The sequence below is a fragment of the Nomascus leucogenys genome, chromosome X (assembly GCF_006542625.1).
Source record: "Nomascus leucogenys isolate Asia chromosome X, Asia_NLE_v1, whole genome shotgun sequence".
Taxonomy (NCBI): domain Eukaryota; kingdom Metazoa; phylum Chordata; class Mammalia; order Primates; family Hylobatidae; genus Nomascus; species Nomascus leucogenys.
In genome coordinates, this window is record NC_044406.1 from 64,018,136 (window position 1) to 64,042,260 (window position 24,125).

At 46.0% G+C, this 24,125-nt stretch overlaps 2 protein-coding genes across 2 annotated transcripts in view; one reads left to right on the top strand and one right to left on the bottom strand.

The window, feature by feature from the left end:
• ERCC6L (ERCC excision repair 6 like, spindle assembly checkpoint helicase) overlaps positions 1–23,811 on the bottom strand; it is a 45,894-nt gene extending 22,083 nt beyond the window's left edge. The window contains exon 1 of the mRNA XM_003280863.4: positions 23,732–23,811. Within this exon, the coding sequence (XP_003280911.1) occupies positions 23,732–23,799 (68 nt within the window). The 5' untranslated portion in view covers positions 23,800–23,811. The remainder of the gene's footprint in view (positions 1–23,731) is intronic.
• The window catches only part of PIN4 (peptidylprolyl cis/trans isomerase, NIMA-interacting 4), a 95,685-nt gene that overhangs the window by 45,216 nt on the left and 26,344 nt on the right, over positions 1–24,125 (top strand). The window lies entirely within an intron of this gene.

Consider the following 24,125-nt stretch of genomic DNA (forward strand, 5'->3'; position numbering starts at 1 on the left):
CAGGCAGAGGTTGGAACAGTTGAGAGGGCTCAGAGGAAGACAGGAAATGGCTCACGCCTGTAATCCCAGCACTTTGGGAGGCCGAGGTGGGCAGGTCGCGAGGTCAGGAGTTCGAGACCAGCCTAGCCAACATGGTCAGGGCAGGTCAAAAAAAAAAACACGGTAATATGTGGGAACGTTTGGAACCTCCTAGAGACTTGTCAAATGGCTTTGAGAAAAATGCTGATAGTGTTATGAACAATAAGGTCCAGGTTGAGGTGGTCTCAGATGGAGATGAAGAACTTGTTGGGAACTGGAGCAAAGGTGATTCTTATGTTTTAGCAAAGAGACTGCCGGCATTTTACCCCTGCCCTAGAGATTTGTGGGACTTTGAACTAGAGATAGATGATTTAGGGTATCTGGTGGAAGAAATTTCCTTTTTTTTTTTTTTTGAGGCAGAGTCTCACTCTGTTGCCCAGGCTGGAGTGCAGTGGTGTGACCTCGGCTCACTGCAACCTCTGCCTCCCAGGTTCAAGCGATTCTCCTGCCTCAGCCTCCTGAGTAGCTGGGATTACAGGCACATGCCACCACACCCGGCTAAATTTTTTTTGTATTTTTAGTAGAGATGGGGTTTCACCATTTGGTCAGGCTGGTCTCGAACTCCTGACCTCATGATCCGCCCACCTTGGCCTCCCAAAGTGCTGGGATTACAGGCTTGCGCCACTGCGCCCAGCCTAGAAATTTCTTTTTTTTGAGACGGAGTCTCGCTGTCACCCAGGCTGAAGTGCAGTGGTGCAATCTCAGCTCACTGGAACCTCCACCTCCCAGGTTCAAGGGATTCTCCTGCCTTAGCCTCCTGAGTAGCTGGGACTACAGGCATGTACCACCGTGCCCGGCTAATTTTTGTATTTTTAGCAGAGATGGGGTTTCACCATGTTAGCCAGGATGGTCTTGATCTGACCTCGTGATCTCCCCGCCTTGGCTTCTCAAAGTGCTGGGATTACAGGCGTGAGCTACCATGCCCGGCCAAGGTGAAAGAAATTTCTAAGCAGCAAAGCATTCAAAAGGTGACTTGGGTGCTATTAAAAGTATTTCATTTTAAATGGGAAACAGAGCATAAAGGTTCAGAAAATTCACAGCCTGACAATGCGATAGAAAAGAAAAACCTATTTTCTGGGGAGAAATTCAAGCAGGCTGCAGAAATTTGTGTAAGTAGCAAGGAGCCTAATGTTAATCCCCAAGACCATGGGGAAAATGTCCCCAGGCCATGTCAGAGACCTTCCTGGCAGCCCCTCCCATCACAGGCCCAGAGGCCCAGAAGGAAAAAGTGGTTTCGTGGGTCGGGCCCAGGGTCCCTATGCTGTGTGCAGCCAAGGGACTTAGTGCCCTGTGTCCCAGCTGCTCCAGCCGTGGCTGAAAGGGGCCAATGTAGAGCTTGGGTTGTGCCTTCAGAAGGTGGAAGTCGCAAGCCTTGGCAGCTTCCACGTGGTGTTGAGCCTGTGGGTGCACAGAAGTCAAGAATTGAGGTTAGGGAGCCTCTGCCTAGATTTCAGAAGTTGTATGGAAACGCCTGGATGCCCAGGCAAAAGTTTGCTGCAGGGGTGGAGCCCTCATGGAAACCTCTGCTAGGGCACTGTGGAAGGGAAATGTGGAGTCAGAGCCCCCACACAGAGTCCCTACTGGGGCACTGCCTAGTGGAGCTGTGAGAAGAGGGCCACTGTCCTCCAGATGCCAGAACGGTAAATCCACTGACAGCTTGCACCGTGTACCTGGAAAAGTCGCAGACGCTCAACGCCAGCCTGGGAAAGCAGCCAGGAGGATGCAAAGCCACAGGGGCAGAGCTAAGACCATGGGAACCCACCTCTTACATCAGCATGACATGGATATGAGACATGGAGTCAAAGGAGATCATTTTGGAGCTTTAAGATTTGACTGCCCCACTGTATTTTGGACTAGCATGGGGCCTGCAGCCTCTTTGTTTTGGCCAATTTCTCCCATTTGGAACGACTATATTTACCCAATGTCTGTACTCCCACTGTATCTAGGAAGTAACTAACCTGCTTTTGATTTTACAGGCTCAGAGGTGGAAGGGACTTGCCTTGTCTCAAATGAGACTTTGGACTACGGACTTTTGAGTTAATGCTGAAATAAGACTTTGGCGGACTGTTGAGAAGGCATGATTGGTTTTAGAATGTGAGGTCATGAGATTTGGAGGGGCCAGGGGTGGAATGGTATGGTTTGGCTGTGTCCTCACCCAAATCTCAACTTTAGTTGTATCTCCCAGAATTCCCATGTGTTGTGGGAGAGACCCAGGGGGAGGTCATTGAATCATGGGGACTGGTCTTTCCCCTGCTATTCTTTTTTTTTTTTTGAGACAGAGTCTTGCTCTGTCGCCCAGGCTGGAGTGCAGTGGCGCAATCTCGGCTCACTGCAAGCTCCGCCTTCCGGGTTCATGCCATTCTCCTGCCTCAGCCTCTCTGAGTAGCTGGGACTACAGGCGCCCGCCACCACGCCCGGCTAATTTTTTGTATTTTTTAGTAGAGACGGGGTTTCACCATGGTCTCGATCTCCTGACCTCGTGATCCGCCCGCCTCAGCCTCCCAAAGTGCTGGGATTACAAGCGTGAGCCACCACGCCCGGCTTCCCCTGCTATTCTTGTGATAATGAATAAATCTCACGAGATTTGATGGGTTTGTCAGGGGTTTCGCTTTTGCTTCTTCCTCATTTTCTCTTGCTGCCACCATGTAAAAAGTGCCTTTCGTCTCCTGCCATGATTCAGAGGCCTCCCCAGCCATGTGGAACTGTAAGTCCAGTTAAACCTCTTTTTCTTCCCAGTCTTGGGCATGTCTTTATCAGCAATGTGAAAACAGACTAATACAAACATTGTGAATGTATTTAATACCAGTAAACCATACACTCAAAAATGGCTAAGATAGTAAATTTTGTTATGTATATTTTAAAACAATAAAAAAATTGAAGGGAAAAAAAATCACATCACCTACAAATACAGATAGTTTTACTTCGTCCTTTCCAATCTGTATGCTCTTTTTGTTTTTTCTTTTTCTTTCCTAATTGCCCTGGCTAGAACCTCTACTATAGGCCGGGTGCAGTGGCTCATGCCTGTAATCCCAGCACTTTGGGAGGCCAAGGCGGGTGGATCACAAGGTCAGGTGATCGAGACCATCCTGGCCAACATGGTGAAACCCTGTCCCTACTAAAAATACAAAAAAATTAGTGGGCGTGGTGGTGCACACCTGTCATCCCAGCTACTCAGGAGGCTGAGGCAGGAGAATCACTTGAACCTGGGAGGCAGAGATTGCAGTGAGTCAAGGTTGCACCACTGCACTCCAGCCTGGCGACACAGTGAGACTCCGCATCAAAAAAAAAAGAAAAAAAAAGAACCTCCACTGTAATGTGGAATTATAATGTGAAGAGAAGTCGCAAGAGCAGACAAACATCCTTGCCTTATTCCTGATATGAGCAGGAAAAGCCTTTAGTCTTTCACCATTAAGTACAATGTTAGCTATGGGATTTTTCTAGATACCCTTGATCAGGTTAAGGAAGTTACCTTTCATTCCTAGTTTGTTGAGTGTTTGTATCATGAAAAGGTGCTAGATTTTGTCAAATGTTTTTTTCTGCACCTACTGAGGTAAGAAATGTGTTTTTTGTCCTTTAGTTTTTAGGCATGTTAAATCTGATATGTCTATTATCAAGCAGAGATGTCAACCAAGCAATCACATATAGGAGTATGGAGTTCAGAAGGTCAGGACTAAAGATAAAAAATGTAATAATCATCAAAGAAATGCAAATTAAAACCACAATGAAATATCACCTCGTTCCTGTTAGACTTTCTATTATCAAAAAGATGAAAGATAAGTGTTGACAGAGCAGAAGCATCGGCATCTTGGACAAGCCCCTCATTCAGCAGGAGCATCGGCATCTTGGACAAGCCCCACATTCTAAAGTTCACCTTAATAAAAAACCGCCTAAATCTAAAGGGCATCAGCCTAATGGCTAAGGTCAGCATGACCATAAACCACAAATAACATCTCCAACCAGAAACATTCCAAACTCCTCCCTGACCACAGACATGCTAGCCCCGAGATAACCCCGCTCTGGCCGGAAAGATGTCTGCCCCAAGATAACCTCCCCTCCTCCCAGAGAGATTCCAACCCCGCCATAGAACTTCTCCCTCACACAGAAACATTCTAAGCTTGTGATAAGCCCCCTCACCCTAAAACCAATATATACTCTTAGTCTGTTAGAGAAAGCACTTCTGACCAAAATTGGCCAGAAACCCCTTTCAGGTTTTATCGAAAGTAAACCTGCCTCTAACTGTCAAGCATTTGTGTTTCTTTCCTTTCTTTAACTCTTATATTTGGTGCCAAAATCTGGAACAGGTGCTGGGGTCAGAGGCTCTCTTGCAACCCAGGAAGCAGTGGGCAACAGCATCTCATCATAAGTTAATTCCTAGATCCTGAGGGTCTCTGGCCACCTGCCCCGTCTTTTCTCTCACTTCACTTTTGGAGCGATTTGCATGAGGACAACTAACCTGAAGGGGACTGCGAGGCTCTGGCCGGGGCTACTCCCTAACAAGTCTTTAAACCTTCAGATCTTGAGAATCCACCTCCAACTTCCCACAATGGGCATTTTGCCCTCTCCCCTCCTCCTCCCTTCTCTCTTTCTCTCTTCCTCATGTGGCTCCAGTCTAAGGGGTCCTTTGCCAATTCCAACTGGAACATCCAACATTGGACACTAATCCAGCCAACTGCTAAGATCTGCCCTCCCCTGGCTTTCTCACGGTACCAGGAAAAGTCAGGTCTGCCATCCTGGTCCTCAGAGGACCAGCAGGACTAAAAAGCTAGAAGAAATCTTGGGGATGCCCAGTTTTCACCTCAGCTTGACCGTCCTCTTTAGAAAGAGGACTCCGGGTCTCTGTCTTTCATCTGGGGATGCCTAGAACAAAAACAGACACCCTCGGCTTCTTCTCACCAGTCCACATGGGTGCCAAACAATCCCACATTCCTACATCCTCCCCACTGGGCTGCCTCCTTCACAACCTCACCAAACTTGGCTTACCGGGAAGCATAAAGCCAAAGCATTTAGTCTTTTATTGCAACATGGTCTGGCTGCAATACACATTAGATAATGACAGCCGATGGCCGGAAAATGGCACCTTTTACTTGCAAATTCTTGGGGACCTTGACAACTTTATAACCAGGAATGGCACATGGCAAGAGGTTCTCTACATTCAGGCTTTCTTCTGCCTTAGATCCCAACCCTCCCTATGTCAAGCTTGCACCCCTCATGAAGTCCTTCTTCTCAATGAAAACGCTGTCTGGGTCTCTCCCTCCTCCAAAAACCTTTCCTCTGAGATCCCTTCCCGCGAAAACCCTTCCTCCAAAACCCCTTCCCTCGAAACCCCTTCCTCTGAAACCCCTTTTGACCCTGCAGATGAACCCCCTCTGTATTCCCATCCCCCTGGTTCTGCTCCTCATCCCTCCAAACCCTCCACCCCAGGGGGCCCTCCTGCCCTCAAGCCTCCAGCCCCAAACCCCACTCCTCCTCTTTCTCCACCTGTTACCCGTTCAAAAGCCCCCAGTCAAACGACCCCAGCCATTCTCCCTCTCCGGGAAGTGGCTGGGATTGAAGGCATTGCTCGTATTCACGTCCCTTTCCCCAAATCTGATTTGTCACATATCAAACGGCAGCCAGGATCCTTCTCTGAAAATCCCTCTCACTATCGCAGGGAATTCCTGCACGTAACCCAACCCAATTTAACCCTTTAACTTGGCATGATATTTATATAATTTTAACCTCCACCCTCACTCCTGATGAAAAGGAGAGCATCTGGTGTTCAGCTGAAGCCCACGCGGATGAACTCCATAACCAAGCCCCTATACAAAATCCAGTGGCAAACGATGCAGTCCCCCATAGAGACGCAGACTGGACTTACCAACAGGGAAACAATGGCATCAGGCGACGGAACCACATGATTACCTGTCTCCTCACGGGCATGAACAAAAATGCCCATAAGGCAGTTAAATATGAAAAACTCAGAGAAATTACAAAGGAGCCCCAGGAGAATCCTGCCTTTTTTTTTTTTTTTTTTTTTTTAGACATAGTCTCACTCTGTTGCCCAGGCTGCAGTGCAGTAGTGCGATCGATCTCAGCTCACTGCAACATCCACCTCCCAGGTTCAAGCGATTCTCCTGCCTCAGCCTCCTGAGTAGCTGGGATTACAGAGGCGCATCACCACACCTGGCTTATTTTTGTATTTTTAGTAGAGACGGGGTTTCATCATGTTGGTCGGGCTGATCTCGAACTCCTGACCTCGTGATCCGCCCGCCTCGGCCTCCCAAAGTGCTGGGATTACAGGCATGAGCCACTGCGCCCAGCCTGAATCCTGCCCTTTTCTTATCATGCCTCACTGAAGCCATGCTAAAATATACCAATCTGGATCCAGAATCTAGAGAAGGGCAAACTTTTCTCCACTTCCAATTCATTTCCCAATCTGCCCCAGATATCCAGAAAATATTACAAAAATTAGAGGAAGGTCCCCAAACATCTTAGCGGGACCTCCTAAATGCGGCCTTTGGAGACAGTTTTGCTCTTGTTGCCCAGGCTGGAGTGCAATGGCGTGATCTTGGCTCACTGCAACTTCTGCCTCCCAGGTTCAAGCGATTCTCCTGCCTCAGCCTCCCGAGTAGCTGGGATTACAGGCAAGCACCACCCCACCCAGCTAATTTTGTATTTTTAGTAGAGACAGGGTTTTGCCATGTTGGTCAGGCTGGTCTCAAACTCCTGACCTCAGGTGATCCACCCGCCTTGGCCTCCCAAAGTGCTGGAAGGCCTTCCGTGTCTTTAACAACAGAGACAAGGAACAAAAAATTTAAAAAGACAAACATCTCTGGTTAAAATACCAGATGCTCGCCTCTGCTGTCCAAAGGTCAGTTACACAAAAGCCTCCAGACAACCCCAAGGGAAACTCCATCACCTCTCTGGAAGTGCCACATCAGGGTTCCAATGTGGCAACCCTGGACACTGGGCAAAGGCTTGTCCTAGCCCCTGGCCCCCTACCAAACTGTGCCCAACTTGTGGTCTTTGGGGACACTGGAAAATGGACTGCGCCCAATGGGTACACCCTCCCTGTTCGAGTGTGGCCCTGTGAGGCCCCCCGACCATCACGGAAGGAAATATCTTCACTGCTGGTACCGACAACGGAAGACTGAGGGTGCCTGGAATCCTTCGCCCCCACATCCAGTGAGTCCATGGAACCCAAGGTAATTGGGACGGTATCCAGTAAGATTATTTCCTTTCTCCTGGTTACTGGGGCGAGCCTATCAGTATTAACTGAATATCAAGGCCCACTAGAATGTTCATAATTTTCTGTTGTTGGCATGAAGGACATAAAAGAACTTCCATACAAAACACTGCCTCTATACTGCTCATTTCAGGGAGTCACCCTCACTCACTCTTTCTTGGTCATTCCTCATTGTCCCACTCCTTTACTAGGAAGGCATATCCTACACAAACTAGGGGGAATCATTCATTCATCGGTCCTACATCAAAGCCACCCTTACTTATTATTATGTCAAGAACAAAACCCCTCCTCAGACTCTCCACATCAAATAGACTTAAAACCCAAATTCCTGGCTCACGCCTGTAATCCCAGCACTTTGAGGGGCCAAGGTGGGCAGATCACCTGAGGTTGGGAGCTTGAGACCAGCCTGACCAACATGGAGAAACTCTGTCTGTACTCAAAATGCAAAATTAACTGGGCATGGTGGTGCATGCCTGTAATCCCAGCTACTTGGAGGCTGAGGCAAGAGAATCGCTTGAATCAAGGAGGTGGAGGTTGCGGCAAGCCAAGATCATGCCATTGTACCCCAGCCTGGGCAACAAGAGCAAAACTCTGTCTCAAAACAAACAAACAAACAAACAAACAAACAAAAAACACCCAAATTCCTCAGCCAGGTAAATCCTATAGTATGGAACACTGACTCCCCCATAATAGCTACCCACCGTTCTCTAATTCAAATCTCACTAAAGGATCCTAAGCGCTACACAGTGTTCCCACAATATCCCCTCAACCCTAATGGATTACAGGGACTCAAGCCCATCATCTCCTGATTTTTGGCTGCCAATATTTTAATCCCCACCCATTCTCCTCATAATACTCCTATTCTCCCAATCAAAAAACCAGATGGCTCCTATAGACTGGTTCAGGATTTGTGATAAACCAACTCCACTGTTGTTCCTGTTTATCCTATTGTTCCCAAACCCCTACACCCTCCTATTGCAAATTCCTCCCAACACTAGCCATTTCTCAGTATTGGACCTCAAGGATGCTTTTTTTACTATTCCTCTACATCCCTCCTCTCAAAACCTTTTTGCTTTCACTTAGACTGACCCTGACATAGGCTACTCCCAACAACTTACCTGGACTGTCCTCCCCCAGGGGTTTAGGGACAGCCCTCACTATTTCGGTCAGGCACTTCAATTAGACCTCTCCCAGCTACATCTACAACCTAGCATCTTGCTTCAGTACATGGATGATTTACTTCTTGGCAGCCCCTCTCTAGAACATTGCATTCAACACACCACCAGGCTTTTACATTTTTGTCTGAATGCAGGTACCAGGTGTCCAAAAAGAAGGCCCAATTAATCTCTCCAAAAGTCTCATACCTAGGATTAATCATAACTCCAAATACTCGAGAAATTCCGCCAGCATGAAAGCAAAGCATTCAACAAATCCCTTTTCCTAAAACAAAAAGGGACTTACTTTCTTTCCTCGGATTAGTGGGATATTTCTGATCATGGATAGCAAATTTTGCCATTATCACTAAACCCCTTTATGAACACACAAAAGGCAATCTTGACCAACCACTCACTCCCACTCCAGCCCTTTATGCTTTCTCTCACCAAAAACGTGCCTTATTACAGGCCCCTGCTCTAGGCCTTCCAAACCCCCTGAGATCCTTTCATCTATATTTACGCAGTTCTCATAATCAGGCCCTTAGACTATTAGCCCAACCTGTGGGAGACTCCCTCCAATTGGTAGCATATTTTTCAAAACAACTAGACCCCATTTACAAAGCCTGGCCCCTTTGCTTAAAAATTTTGGTCACAGCCTCTCTAATTATCCCGGAGGCACAAAAACTCACATTCTACAAACCCCTTCAGGTATTTTCTTTTCAGTCTGCAAAATATACTCAGCCATAAGGCGCTAAGCTCCATCTCATCCTCCCACATGCAGGCCTTACATTCAACTCTCCTTCAACCCTCTATCTCTCTTCATAGATGCTCCCCCCTTAATCCTGCCACTCTTTTGCCTTCAGGACCAATTTTAGACCCTGACCAACACTCATGCTTGAATTTAATTGAAAGTTCTCTCACCATGTTCCACCCCCTTACTTCCACTCACATAAAGCAAGCCCCAGATTGGTTTACAGATGGCAGTGCATCAGAAAACCCTTCCCTCCAAACAGGGTATGCCATTATTGAGGGATATCACGATGATACCCACCTAGAAGAGTCGTAGAGGCTGCCCCCTTGCCTTTGGGCATATCCTCCCTACAAGCAGAATTATTTGCCCTAATAAGAGCACTAACCCTAGCAAAAAGTACACAAGTTAATATATACACCGATTCTAAATATGCCTATAACACCATCCATTCCAATGCCCAAATTTGGAGCGAGCGGGGCTATGTCACAGCTAAGGATTTCCTATCATTAATGGAAAACTCATCATTTACTAAGGGAAGCTTTACTTCCAGAAAAGGTTGCAGTTATCCATTGCAAAGGACATCAATCAGATAAAAACCACATTTCGATAGGAAACCGTGAGGCTGACTATTGGGCAAAACAAGCCTCAACCAACCATCCAATCCCCCAATACCTATTACCCCTCATACAACATATCCCCTCCTTTTATCCAGAACACCAAATAACAGCAACTAATCATGGCGGGGGCACAAGTCAAACCCCCATACTGGTTTGTACAAAACGAATTAGTCCCACCTGACCCTGAAGAAACTACTCTTTTATGGGACATTCACAACCTCTTCCATACTAGCCATTCCCCTCGACAACATTTCTTAAGCTCCAATATACACATAACCCCAGATATAAAGTAACAGCTAAAGGCCATTTCCCATCAATGTTCTATTTGCCAAAAGGCTTCACCCCACTCCAACACTAAACCTCTTTCTTTCCCAACCCATCAAGCCAGGGGACACCTTCCAGGACAGGACTGGCAAATTGATTTTACCCATATGCCCCCAGTTAAAAAGGTTCAGTTTCTTCTAGTTCTCGTCAATACCTTTTCAGGATGAGTCGAGGCTTTTCCCACAACCAACAAACGGGCTTCTACTGTCACCTCCAAATTAATAATGGAAATCATACCCAGGTTCAGGGTGCCTCTTTCTTTTCAATCCGACAATGGTCCTGAATTCATCTCTCAAATTACTCAACACTTGCACAAGCTCTACATATCACCTGGAAGCTATATATCCTCTATCGACCTCAATCTTCAGGAAAGGTTGGAAAAATGAATGGCATTCTAAAAACCACCCTCACCAGGTACTCACTCCAAACTCTTAAAGACTGGGTTACACTTTTACCTTTGGCCCTTCTAAAAATTTGGGTATTCCCACATAAACCCTTAATGCTCAGCCCCTTTGAACTCATGTATGGGAAACCACGGGCCCCTTTTGTTCCACCTCAGGGTCAAACGCCACCGCTACCAACTCCCCTTGTTTCCCCTCTTTTGTATATTATCCGCCATTTCATTTGGGAAAATGCTGACAAATACCTGCCACAACCCATCACTGACTCCTCTAATCCCTTCCTGTAGCCAGAAGACTGGGTTCTCATAAAAGATCCCAGTCCTACCCCCAATTCCCCCCTCACACCTAAATGGAAGGTGTAAAAAGTAAAGTAGACGTTCCTCTTCAAAGACTTTCCTCCCCATCTAATTAGGAATAAATAGTAACTTCTCTTAGAAACAAAATTTATTCAAAGACCTGTGCTAACATTCTTAAACATCGGCCAGCCGTAATAAAGAAATCAATGTACTTTATGTACTTAGCTCCCATAATTTAGCCTAAATATTTGCCCTGGCATGCTTATACTGGTCCAAGCAAGCATTAGGTCATAGCCTGTTCCTCTTCCTTATTTGAAGGTGTTTTTACCTTTCTCAGCATTCCACAAGTTACTTCCTCCTTCCTTTGTTCTCCTCTGCCTTTGCCTCTTTTAAAAAGTTCTAAGTTGCTAGCCAATCGGGACAAATACAGAATGTGAGGTCCCGTTCCAGCCAATGGAAACTGGACACAGCAGTAGGGTGGAAGCATCAGTTTATAAATGACCCTGTCTCCTTTGTTCGGTGTACTCTCATGGCAAAACTGCTGGCAAGGGTGCCCTTTCTGCAGAAAGTAAAAATGGCCTTGCTGAGGAAATTAAATTTACGTTCAAGTGCTATTTCTTTACGGCACCAGGGAACAAGCATTTCTAACAAAGGGACCTTACCAAATCATTCTTACCACACCCACAGCAGCAAAACTCCAGGGACTCCCCAACTGGTTTCATTATACTTCTCTCAAGAAAACAGACTTCCCTTCACCACATACCCAAACAACCAAATCTAAAACCCCTTCAGCCTTCTCTTGTGTCTCCACAGGACCCACTTCCCTTTGCCTCACCCAAATCTTGGAAGAAAAGGAAGAGAAATTCACCTACACTGCTTATGTCTCTTCCTCTCCCAAACTTTCATTGCTTCCTAATCAACCTTGTCACAGTCCTTCAGCGGTACCCCTACGAAACTCCCATTATATATCCTGATCAGCTCTTTACTGTTCTATGGGACCTATGGCTTCAAGGAACTTTCCCGGACTTTACTCTTACCCAAATAACCTTTTTCGCTTTTTGCTTGTTTTTTTTTTTTCCAATATAAATACCCTAAGTACATCAACCTCACCAATACAACCACTTCTCACTGCTCTCAAGCTTGAACTATAAACCTTACACAATCCCTCTTGCTGCAAACTAACTCTTCCTTTGCTCCTGAATGCTGGATGTGCTTATCGCTGTCTTCCTCAGCTTACACAGCCCTTCCTGCACCCCTTCATGACCTTTTAGCATGGAGCATAACCCTAATTTATACACTCCAAAAGGGAGCTTCCTTTCTTGAAAGAGCTGACACCCTGGTTGGCAATTATCCTACTTCCAGGGCCAATCAGGCTAACAAATTATTTCAAACCTATTACGACTCCCTGCAACGCCTCAAGCCCCAAGACTCTCCCATTAAAGGGCCTATAACTAAACACACCCCCCTTTTACAACAAGCTTCACTTTGCTTTTCAGCCTCTGAAGGAAATCTCCCCGTAGGATCCTTAACACCTAACCAATGCAACTGTACTATCATTATTAAACACCCCTCTGACCATCAAACTAACCGAGTTAACTACCCAGTATCACCTGAAGCAAATGGAGCATTTCTGCAACTGGTTCGTTTGACAGCCTCTTTCTCAGCCAATGCCTATGGCCTAACTTGTGCTGTCCCTGGTGCCCACTTTTTTCCATGGCTCAATATCAATAGTGCAACATCCTACTGCATTAAATGTGTAAAAAGTAACTCTTCCTATATTTCTACTATAGTAGGTGTCTCCCTGGCCTCCTCCTTGTCCATTTGGAGTGATGAACCACAGGAAAGAAAAAACACCCCATGTTTATTAGTTTACCTATTCTCTTTCCATATCTCTGCCTGTATACACGACAAAGGCCTGTTCTTTTTGTGTGGCACCAACACATACCTTTGTCTCCCTACCAATTGGACTGGAACCTGTACCCTAGTTTATCTATCTCCCTCCATTGGACTTGTTCCTCCTGATCGACCTTTGCCCATCCCACCCATCCAATATGTTAGAAAAGGAAGGGCCATCCACGTCATTCCCTTAATAGCCACCTTGGGTATAACCTCTGGACTTGGATTGAGAGCAAGCAGATTAGCCACTTCCATAACATACTTTAAGGCTCTTTCAACAGAACTACAGACTCGTTAGAAGACATAGCCCCAAGCCTTATAAAAGCCCAAGACCTTGGCCAGGCACAGTGGCTCACGCCTGTAATCCCAGCACTTTGGGAGGCTGAGGTGGGTGGATCACCTGAGGTCAGGAGTTCAAGACCAGCCTGGCCAACATGGTGAAACCCTGTCTCTACTAAAAATACAAAAAAATTAGCCGGGCGTGGTGGTGCATGCCTGTAATCCCAGCAATTCGGGAAGGTGAGGCAGGAGAATTGCTTGGACCCAGGAGGCGGAGGTTGCAGTAAGCCGAGATCGCGCCACTGCACTCCAGCCTGGGCAACAGAGCAAGACTCCGTCTCAAAAAAAAAAAAAGAAAGTCCAAGACCAACTAGACTCCTTGGCTGGGGTAGTCCTCCAAAACAGACGAGAACTATATCTTATAACAGTTGAAAAAGAAAGAGGGTCTCTGCCTCTCATGAGGTGAGGAATGTTGTTTCTACCTCAACCAATCAGACCTAGTAAGAGACGCTGCTGAAAAACTTAAAGAAAGGGCTAAAATGCTAAGGGAATATCAAAACAACAATTTAGTTTGGGAACAAAATCATAGCATGGGTCATCCCATTCGTGGAACTAATGTTCTTACCCTGCCTAATTAACCTTTTTCAATTTTTTTTTTTTTTTTTTTGAGATGGAGTCTCACTCTGTCACCGAGGCTGGAGTGCAGTGGCGCCATGATATTGGCTCACTGCCACCTCTAGCTCCTGGGTTCAAGCGATTCTCCTGCCTCAGCCTCCCGATTAGCTGGAATTACAGGCCTCTGCCACCATGCCTGGCTAATTTTTGTATTTTTGGTAGAGAAAGGGTTTCACCATGTTGGCCAGGCTGGTCTCAAACCCCTGACCTCAGATGATCCGCCCGCCTTGGCCTCCCATAGTGCTGGGATTCCACGGTGTGAGCCATCGCACCTGGCCAAAGATTTTTAACTGACAGGACCATGGCCATTTCACAGACAACTACCCCAAAACATCTACAGACAGCAATGCTCCCACAGTCAACCCGAGACCAGAAAACTCTCCATCCCCTCAACAGCAGGAAGTAGCCAGAAAGAACACACCGTCCCTCCTCCTTTTTATAACTATAGGGTCTGGATTGACAGAGCAGGAGCATTGCCATCTTGGACAAGCCCCTCATTCTAAAGTTCACTTAATAAAAAACCACCTAAATCCAAAGGGCATCAGCCTAATGTCTAAGGTCAGCACCACCATAAACCAAATAACATCTCCAACCAGAAACATTCTGTCGAAATAAAGCTCAAAGTTTTAAGGAAATTGAGCACTCAAACAAAGGATTTTCAGCAAAGCAATTTTTACTTCTGCGCAGAGGGGTGCTTCTCCTTGGCCAGTCACCATGAGAGCACACCAGAACAAAGGGGCACAAGAGCCTTTATTCCTGACGCAAATCCTGCCCCTGTGCCCTTTCCCCATTGGCTGGAGTCAGGCCGCACAATCTAAACTAGCCCCAGTTGGCTAAACATTTGAACTTTCTTTAGATAAGGTGGGCACGTAAGGGAGAGACGGGAAAGGGGGAAGGGGTGTCTGCAATGAGCTAGAGAGCTAGTCTTCTTTCCAAATAAGGGAAGGAATGTGAGCTGGTACTGATAACGCCTGGTACTGTGGCATGTCTGGGCATGTAACAAAGGCAGAAAGGAAGCACAGAGGAGAAAAGGGAAGGTGAGGGGGGGCAGGGTACTATGAATTAAAGAATAAAGGATTGGCCAGGTGCAGTGGCTCATGCCTGTAATCCCAGAACTTTGGGAGGCCGAGGCGGGTGGATCACGAGGTCAGGAGATCGAGACCATCCTGGCTAACACGGTGAAATCCCATCTCTACTAAAAATACAAAAAATTGGCTGGGTGTGGTGGTGGGCGCCTGTAGTCTCAGCTACTTGGGAGGCTGAGGCAGGAGAATGGCATGAACCCGGGAGGAGGAGCTTGCAGTGAGCCGAGATTGCGCTACTGCACTCTAGCCTGGGAGACAGAGCGAGACTCTGACTCAAAAAAAATAAAAAATAAAAAAATAAAGAATAAGGATTGATCAGGCTATTTGATCATATCCTCATCATATCCCAAAATTCCAAACTCCTCCCTGACCAGAAACATGCTAGTTCCAAAATAACGCCCCTCTGGCCAGGAAGATGCCAGCCTTGAGATAACCCCCCTTGGCCAGAAAGATGTCTGCCTCAAGATAACCTCCTCTCCTCCCAGAGACATTCCAACCCCGCCATAAAACCTCTCCCTCACACGGAAACATTCCAAGCTTGTGATAAGCCCCCTCACCCTAAAACCAATATATACTCTTAGTCTGTAAGAGAAAGTGCTCCTGACCAAAAAAAATTGGCCAGAAGCCCCTCTCAGGTTTTATCTAAAGTAAACCTGCCTTTAACTGTTGAGCTGCATTTTCTTTCTTTCCTCTTTCTTTAACTCTTACAAGTGTTGGCAAGGATGTGGAGAAAAGGGAACGCTTGTATACTGTTGGTACTATTATAAATTAGCATGGACATTCTGGGCTGGGCATGGTGCTTCACGCCTGTAATCTCAGCACTTTGGGAAGCCTAGGGTGGGCAGATCGCTTGAGCTCAGGAGTTTGAAACCAGCCTGGGCAACATGGCAAAACCCCATCTCTACCAAAAATACAAAAAATTAGCCAGGCATGGTGGCGTGCACCTGTGATCCCAGTTACTTGGGGGGCTGAGGTGGGAGGACTGCTTGAGCTCAGGAGCCCCAAGCTTCAGTGAGCCGAGATCGTGCCACTGCACTCCAGCCTGGGTGACAGAGGGAGACCCTGTCTCTAAATAAATACATACATACATAAGTATGGCCATTCTGGAAAACAGTGCAGAGGTTCCTCAAAAAACTAAAAATAAAGTTACCATATGATCCAGCAATCTCACTTCTGGGTACTTCCAAAGGAACTGAAATCAGTATATTGAAGAGATATCTGCACTCCCATGTTCATTGCAGCATTATTCATAGTAGCCAAGAAAAGGAAACAACCAAAGTCGCCATCAACAGGATGAATGGATTTTTAAAATGTGGTAAACTGATTTGAGCAATAATTATCAATGGATGAAAGGCTGATGGGTTGGTGGGGAACTGGATATTCACAGAATGAAAAATTATTCAGCCGTTAAAAGGCAGGAAATTCTGATTTGCAACAACATGAATGAACCTAGAAGATATTTTGCTAGGTGAAATAAACCAGGCATGGAGAGACAAATACTCCACGATCTCGCTTATACATGGAATCTAAAAAAGAAGTAGAGAGTAGAACAGTAGTTACCAGAGGCTGGGGGGATAGGGGTAGATGGGGAAAGGAGAAATGTTAGTCAATGGTACAAAGTTTCAGTTAAACAGGAGGAAAAGGTTCTAGTGATCTACTGCACTTCATGGTGACTATTATTAATAATAACGAATCATATATTTCAAAATAGCTAAAAGAATGAACTTTTTTTTTTTTTGAGACAGGGTCTCCCTCTGTCACCCAGCCTGGAGTGCAGTGTGCCATGATCTCAGGTTACTGCAGCCTCCACCTCCTGGGTTCATAGGATTATCCTGCCTCCGCCTCCCGAGTAGCTGGGACTACAGATGCATACCACCACACCCAACTAATTTTTGTATTTTTAATAGAGACAGAGTTTCGCCATGTTGGCCAGGCTGAAGAATGGATTTTAAATTTTTTCACCACAAAGAAATGATAAGTATTTGAGGTGATGGATATGTTAATTAGCCTGATTTGATCATTCCACAATGTACACGTGCATTGAAACATCACATTGTACCCCACAAATATATACAATTATTGTTGGTTAAAAATAAAACTGGTCAAGGGCAATGGCTCATGCCTGTAATCCCAGCACATTTGGAAGCCAAGGCAGAAAGATCGTTTGAGTCCAGGAGTTCAAGATTACGGTGAACTATGATGGTGCCACTGCACTCCAGCCTAGATGACAGAGCAAGACCCTGTCTCTAAAAAAATAGAAATAAAACTGTACCCCATAAACATGTATAATTATGTGTCAATTATAAATAAACCCAAAAACTTTAAAAATAAAATAAAATAATGCCAAAGTAAAAGGTTTACTAAAAAAATGTGAAAGTTCTCAGCACAGAGATGAGATTTAAAGCCAAGAACCTGGATAAGATCACCCAAGGAAGGAGTATTAAAAAAAAAAAAAAAAAGACAGCTGGGCGTGGTAGCTCATGCCTGTAATCCCAGCACTTTGGGAGGCCAAGGCAGGTGGATCATTTGAGCTCAGGAGTTCGAGACCAGCCTGGGCAACATAGCCAGACCCTGCCTCAAAAAAAAAAAAAAAAGACATGGCATTCCAACATTAAGATCATCTATAGAAGAATCCCAGTTAATGAATACACAAAGAATGGTGAAACTAGAAAATCACGACTTTGCAGCCAGGCTTGGTGGCTCACGCCTGTAATCCCAGCACTTGGGGAGGCTGAGGCGGGCAGATCACTTGAAGTCAAGAGTTCGAGACCAGCCGGGCTAACATGACGAAACCCTGTTTCTACTAAAAACACAAAAAATTAGCCGGGCATGGTGGCATCCACCTGTAATCCCAGCTACTCGGGAGGCTGAGGCAGGAGAATCACTTGAACCCAGGAGGTGGAGGTTGCAGTGAGCTGAGATCACATCATTGTACTCCAGCTTGGGCAACAAGAGTGAAACTCCATCTCAGAAAAGAAAATCACCACTTTGTAATCTCTAGTAACTGATTTGACACTTTGGGAGGCTGAGGCAGGTGGATCGCTTGAGACTAGGAGTTCAAGACCAGCCTGGGCAACATAGGGAGACTCCATCTCTTTAAAAAAAAACTGATTTGAGCAATAATTATCAATGGATGAAAGGCTGATGGGTTGGTGGGGAACTGGATATTCACAGAATGCTAAGCTATCCTGAACGTATTACTTCCTCATCATAAAGGGGAAAGGCAACTTTGCAAAGGAGGGATCAGATTGTAATCACTGAACCCATTGATCAACCTTAGCATTATTGACAGTAGGAAAGTCAGACATTATATACTTCCTCATATGATGCAATATAGGTACACAGCCTTCCCTATAAAGTATTCATGCCAAAAATATTGAAGCTTAATCTTATCAAGCCTTTAGTTTAAATTATAGGAGATAGAACAAACTAATGACACTACAAGGAAGCCATCACGCTAATTCAAATCATTGTCATAGAAATAAAAGTGGAGGGGAGGGGAGAACTGCTCTAGATTAGAAGTTCAAGAAATATAAAACCCAAATGAAGTTGTAGACCTTCTTTGGATCCTGATAAACCATTCAAAAAATTTGAGGCTGGGCGTGGTGGCTCATGCCTGTAATCACAGCACTTTGGGAGGCCGAGGCGGGCGAATCACTAGGTCAGGAGTTCATGGTGAAACCCTGTCTCTACTAAAAATACAAAAAATTAGCTGGGCATGGTGGCGGGTGCCTGTAATCCCAGCTACTCGGGAGGCTGAGGCAGGAGAATCACTTGAACCCAGGAGGCGAAGTTTACAGTGAACCGAGATTGCGCCACCGCACTCCAGCCCGGGTGACACTGCAAGACTCCGTCTCAAAAAAAAAAAAAAAAAAATGTGAATATGGACTATGTATTAGATAGTATCAATGAATTCATTTATTTTGTTAGGTGTGATATGGCATGGTGGTTTTGTAAGAATATGGCTTTTTTTTGACCGGGCAAGGGGGCTCATGCCTGTAATCCCAGCACTTTGGGAGGCCGAGGCGGGTGGATCACCTGAGGCCAGGAGTTTGAGGCCAGCCTGGCCAACATGGTGAAACCCCATACTAAAAATACAAAAATTAGCCGGGCGTGGTAGCAGATGCCTGTAATCCCAGCTACTTGGGAGGCTGAGGCAGAGAATCACTTGAACCTGGGAGGCGGAGGTTGCAGTGAGCCACTGCACTCCAGCCTGGGCAACAGGGCAAGACTCCGTCTCAAAAAACAAAAAAAAAGAATATGTTCTTTTTAAGGAATATATACTTAAGTATTTCAGCGTGAAATGTCATATCTGGGGATTTAAATTATCTTAGAAGATATGAGGAGGAATATCAACAGAATCTGAAGCAGCAGTCAGTGAAGTAAGAAGAAAATCCGGAGAGCATGGGCTCCTTGGCAGACTAATGAATCATGTGTTTCATGGAGAAGTGATCAACTTCGTCAAGTACTACTGGTCGAGGTAGATGAAGATTGAGAGCTGACTGTTGGATTTACTTATATGAATGTCATTGGTGACTATGATAAAAGCAGTTTGTGTAAAGTGATGGGGTGAAAACCTGATTGGGACGAGTTCAACAGAAGTTAGGAGGAAAGAAATAGGAAATGACAAGTGTAGACAATGATGTGACACCTGGAGTTTTGCTGTAAAGGAAAGAGAAGAAATGGAGCAATAACTGGAAAGGAAAATAGGATCAAGAGAGGATTTTTTTTTTAACAATGAAAGAATTGGTGGGTTGAAGTCCTTATACCAGTGAGTGACAAGGGATGAGATCTTTTGCACAAATGGAGGGGTTGTGCCTTAGCTAGAAGCATAGAGAGTTCATCCATACTAACAGGATAGAAGGCAAAGAACACAGAGGGAATAATGCTGGGAAGTAGGTTGATATGGGAGAAGAAGCTTCTGATTGCTTCTATCAACCCAGTGAAATTGGAAGCAAGAGAGATGAGGGAGAGATGTTGAGGGTCTGAAAAGCAAGAAGGTATGAAACAGGCATCTAGTACAATGGATGAGTGAATACATTAGAGAAATGTAATATGATTGCCAGGCAGCATGAAGGGCCTGCTTGACATTAATATTGATGGATTTCAAGTAAGATCAGTCAGCATGATTGTTTCTTCAACCATGTTCATCTGCGAGGGCCAGAGTTGGATTTAGCAAAACATATTAGTTTCCTATTGCTGCCGTTACAAATCATCACAAACGTTAAAACAACACAAAGTATTATCTTTTATCTTACAGGTTATATCTTGCAGGTTATATAAGTTAGAAGTCTGACACAGGTCTCACTGGGCTAAAATTAAGGTTGCAGCAAGGCTGTGTTCCTTTCTGGATGCTCTAGGGGGAGAATGTGCTTCTTGACTTTTCCAGCTTCCAGAGGCCATACACATTTCTTGGCTCATAGCCCCTTCCCCATCTACCGAGCCAGGTAGGACAGGTTGAATCCTTCTCACACTGCGTCACTATGACCTCCTCTTCTGCCTCCCTCTTCCGCTTTTTTTTGGAGATGGAATTTCCGTCTTGTGGCCTAGGCTGGAGTGCAACAGTGCGATCTCAGCTCACTGCAACCTCCACCTCCTGGGTTCAAGCAATTCTCCTGCCTCAGCCTCCTGGGTAGCTGGGATTACAGGCGTGTGCCACCACGTCCGGCTTATTTTTGTATTTTTGTAGAAACAGGGTTTCATTACGTTGGCCAGGCTGGTCTCGAACTCCTGACCTCAGGTGATCCACCCACCTTAGCCTCCCCAAGTGCTGGGATTACAGGTGTGAGCCACCACACCCAGCCCCTCTTCCACTTTTAAGCACCCTGTGATTACACTGGGCTCACCCAGATATTCCAATTTCCCTATTTTAGGGTCAGCTGGTTAGTGACCTTAATTCCTCTCTATCGTATGAGGGTAACATATTCACAGGGTTCAGAAATTAGTATGTGGATATCCTCGGGAGGCCATTACTCTGCTTACTATATGAAGGCTATGGTCTTGCCAAGCCAGTATAATAAAGTGTGAAAGAGAAAAAAAATAAGTTAAAGTTGTATACAAGGAAGCCTCCACAATTATTGACTCTGAACTTCAAACTATGTAAGGAGAGAAGTGAGAACCTGAGGGGTGTGCAACAGTGAAAAGATGGAATCAATGAACTATAGGTCCCAACAATATCAAACGGTTGTTGGAATTGGTATTCTAGAGGGAGTAAGGTAGAGGATGGAGAGTAGAATGCTTGAATGGTGGTGTAATAATGGAAGTGTAATAAAAAGTCTGATTCTGCTGGGCATGGTGGCGCACAGCTGTAATCCCAGTGCTTTGGGAGCCTGAGGTGGGAGGATCACTTGAGTCTAGGAGTTCAAGACCAGCCTGGGCAACACAGTGAGACTTCATCTCTACAAAAATCTTTTTTTTTTTTCTGAGATGGAGTCTTGCTCTGTTGCCCATGCTGGAGTGCAGTGGCGCCATCTCGGCTCGCTGCAACCTCCGCCTCCCGGGTTGAAGCAATTCTGCCTCAGCCTCCCAAGTAGCTGGGATTACAGGTGCCCGCCACCATACCCGACTAATTTTTGTATTTTTAGTAGAGATGGGGCTTCACCATGTTGTCCAGACTGGTCTTGAACTCCTGACCTCGTGATGCGCCCGCCTCACCCTCCCAAAGTGCTGGGATTACAGGCATGAGCCACTGCACCTAGCCTACAAAAATCTTTTAAACATTAGCCGGGCTTCGTGGCACACACCTCTGGTATATGTTTATATGTACAGTAAGTCCTCAGTTAACATGGTCAGTAGGTTCTCGGCAACTGCAACTTTAAGCAAAATGACACACAGCAGGCCCTTGAATGACACTGGTTCATTCAATATCATTTTGCTGCAACACTGATGAGAAAAAAATTGGTTTTGCTACGTCATTTCACTTAAAGTCAGTTTCCAAGAACGTATGGACAATGCTAAGTGAGGACTTACTGTATACACACGCGCACACATCTTTGCTCACTCATGTAAGTGTATCTGTAGAAGAAAATACTACAAGTCCTAGCTTCAAAAGTAAAACTACGTATCTTAACTTTTGAATTGACTCATATAGCTCATCACACACCAGCCTGAGAGAATATAAATAAATGCTTACTCACACTATTGACTTTATTAAAATCTGGCATGGTTTTCTTGAATGGCAATTTTAAAAACACATTCCCTAAGACCCAGCAATCCGAATTCCAAAGTGTACACTCAGTTACAAAGTGCACAAAAATTCACACAAAGGCTGCCTGTTACAACAAAAGTATAATGGCAAACAATTGGAAAAATCTAAATGAAAGGCCTGGCATGGTGGCCCACGTCTGTAGTCTCAACACTTTGGGAGGCCGAGGCAGGAGGATTGCTTGAACTCAGGAGTTTGAGACCAGCCTGGGCAACATGGCGAGACCCCGTCTCTACTAAAAATTCAAAAAAATACTTTGGGAGGCCGAGGCGGGCGGATCACGAGGTCAGGAGATTGAGACCATCCCGGCTAACATGGTGAAACCCCATCTCTACTAAAAATACAAAAAATTAGCCGGGTGTGTTGGCTGGCACCTGTAGTCCCAGCTACTCGGGAGGCTGAGGCAGGAGAATGGCGTGAACCCGGAAGGCAGAGCTTGCAGTAAGCCCAGACCGCGCCATTGCACTCCAGCCTGGGTGACAGAGCGAGACTCTGTATCAAAAAAAAAAAAAAAAAAAAAATAGTTGGGTGTGGTGGTGTGCGCCTGTGGTCCCAGCTACTCCGGAAACTGAGGTGGGAGGATCGCATGAGCCCCGGGGGATGGAAGTTGCAGTGAGCTGAGTTAGAGATCGCGCCACTGCACTCCAGCCTGGGTGACAGAGCCAGACCCTGTCTCTAAAAATATATATAAAACAACAATAATAAAATAACAAATTGGCTGGGCATGGTGGCACCCACCTGAAGTCCCAGCTACTAGGGAGGCTGGGAAAGGAGGACTGCTTGAGCCCAGGAGTTCGAGGCTGCAGTGAACTATGATCAGGCCACTGAATTCCAGTCTGGGCGACACAGCAAGACCCTGTCTCAAAAAAAATTAAAGCAGTAAAATTCACAGAGACAGAATAATGGTTGCTAGGGGCTGAAGGGAGGGGGAAATGGCGAGTTGTTTAATGGGAGTTGTTTCAGTTTTGCCACATGAGAAAAGTTCTGGAGATGACGGACAGTTGCACAACAATATGAATGTAGTCAACACTACTGAACTGTACATTTAAAAATGGTTAGGATGATAAACTTTATTTTTCATAAAACCCAGTTTCTGCACAAAAAGATAAAATTTATGTTATGTGTACTTTACCACAATTTAAGAAAAAATTTAAATTCTCATCCCAACATTACCATGCCCCCCACCCTTAGCCAACGGGTGAATGTTTACTCATTTTTCAACGCCTACCTCAAACGTCTCCTCTAGCCACGCCATCCCTTAGCTGACCATCCTTGTAGTTGGCCATTCCCTCTTTCATGCCAACACTGTGCCCTGCACATACATTATACCTCTTACAGCACTTATCAAACCTAGTAATTATTGCTTTACAGATCCGTTTCCACTACTAGATTACAAACAGTTTGGGGGTGGGGACTTTGTTTTACTCATCTCTGTATCCCCTAGACTTAGGGCTTGATAAGCTGAAAAGAATCAAGAAGGGCTTGATTAATTAAGGCTCTGGCTTTTAAGGAGCTCATACTGGAGAGTCATTTGCCCAAAAGAAGAGGCATCGGGGTCTCCTCAGGTTTTAGAAATCTGGTCAAACATCCAGAGCTGACTCCCACACCCTGCTGCGAGAAGAGTGCGAGTGCGCGTCTCAAAACGCTCCGCCTCAACAGTTTGGGTCCCCAGGAGGATCCGGGGCCACCCCACCTCCACCCTGGGCCAGGTCGGTTAGCTAGACCCGCCTAGCGGTCCAGATATACCTTAGGTAATGAGCAGCCTGCTCTGGGCTCAAGGCCTCGGCTTCCGGAAACCTTCGGGACGCCTCCATGACCCTCGGATTGGGTTCTAGTTACCCCGACCGGAGCTTGGAGCTTGGAGCTTGAATTTCGCTCACTCCCGCCCCGCGCATGCTCTGTGCGCCCGTGGAGAGGGACACAGCCAACCGCCGGCCTCGCGGCCAGCCAATCCGCGACCACGCGCTGCGTCGCCACCGCCTGAGCCCCGCCCATGAGGGTGGGCGCCTGCGCCTACGCGCGCCGGGAAGCAGGAGGTGATCTCTGCCTTCGAGACACAGAGTGTGTTGCGTCAGACTGTGATCCCTCGCGTTTCAATCCAATTCAAACTATGCAGCGGCCAATTCGTTCGCGCGTGCGT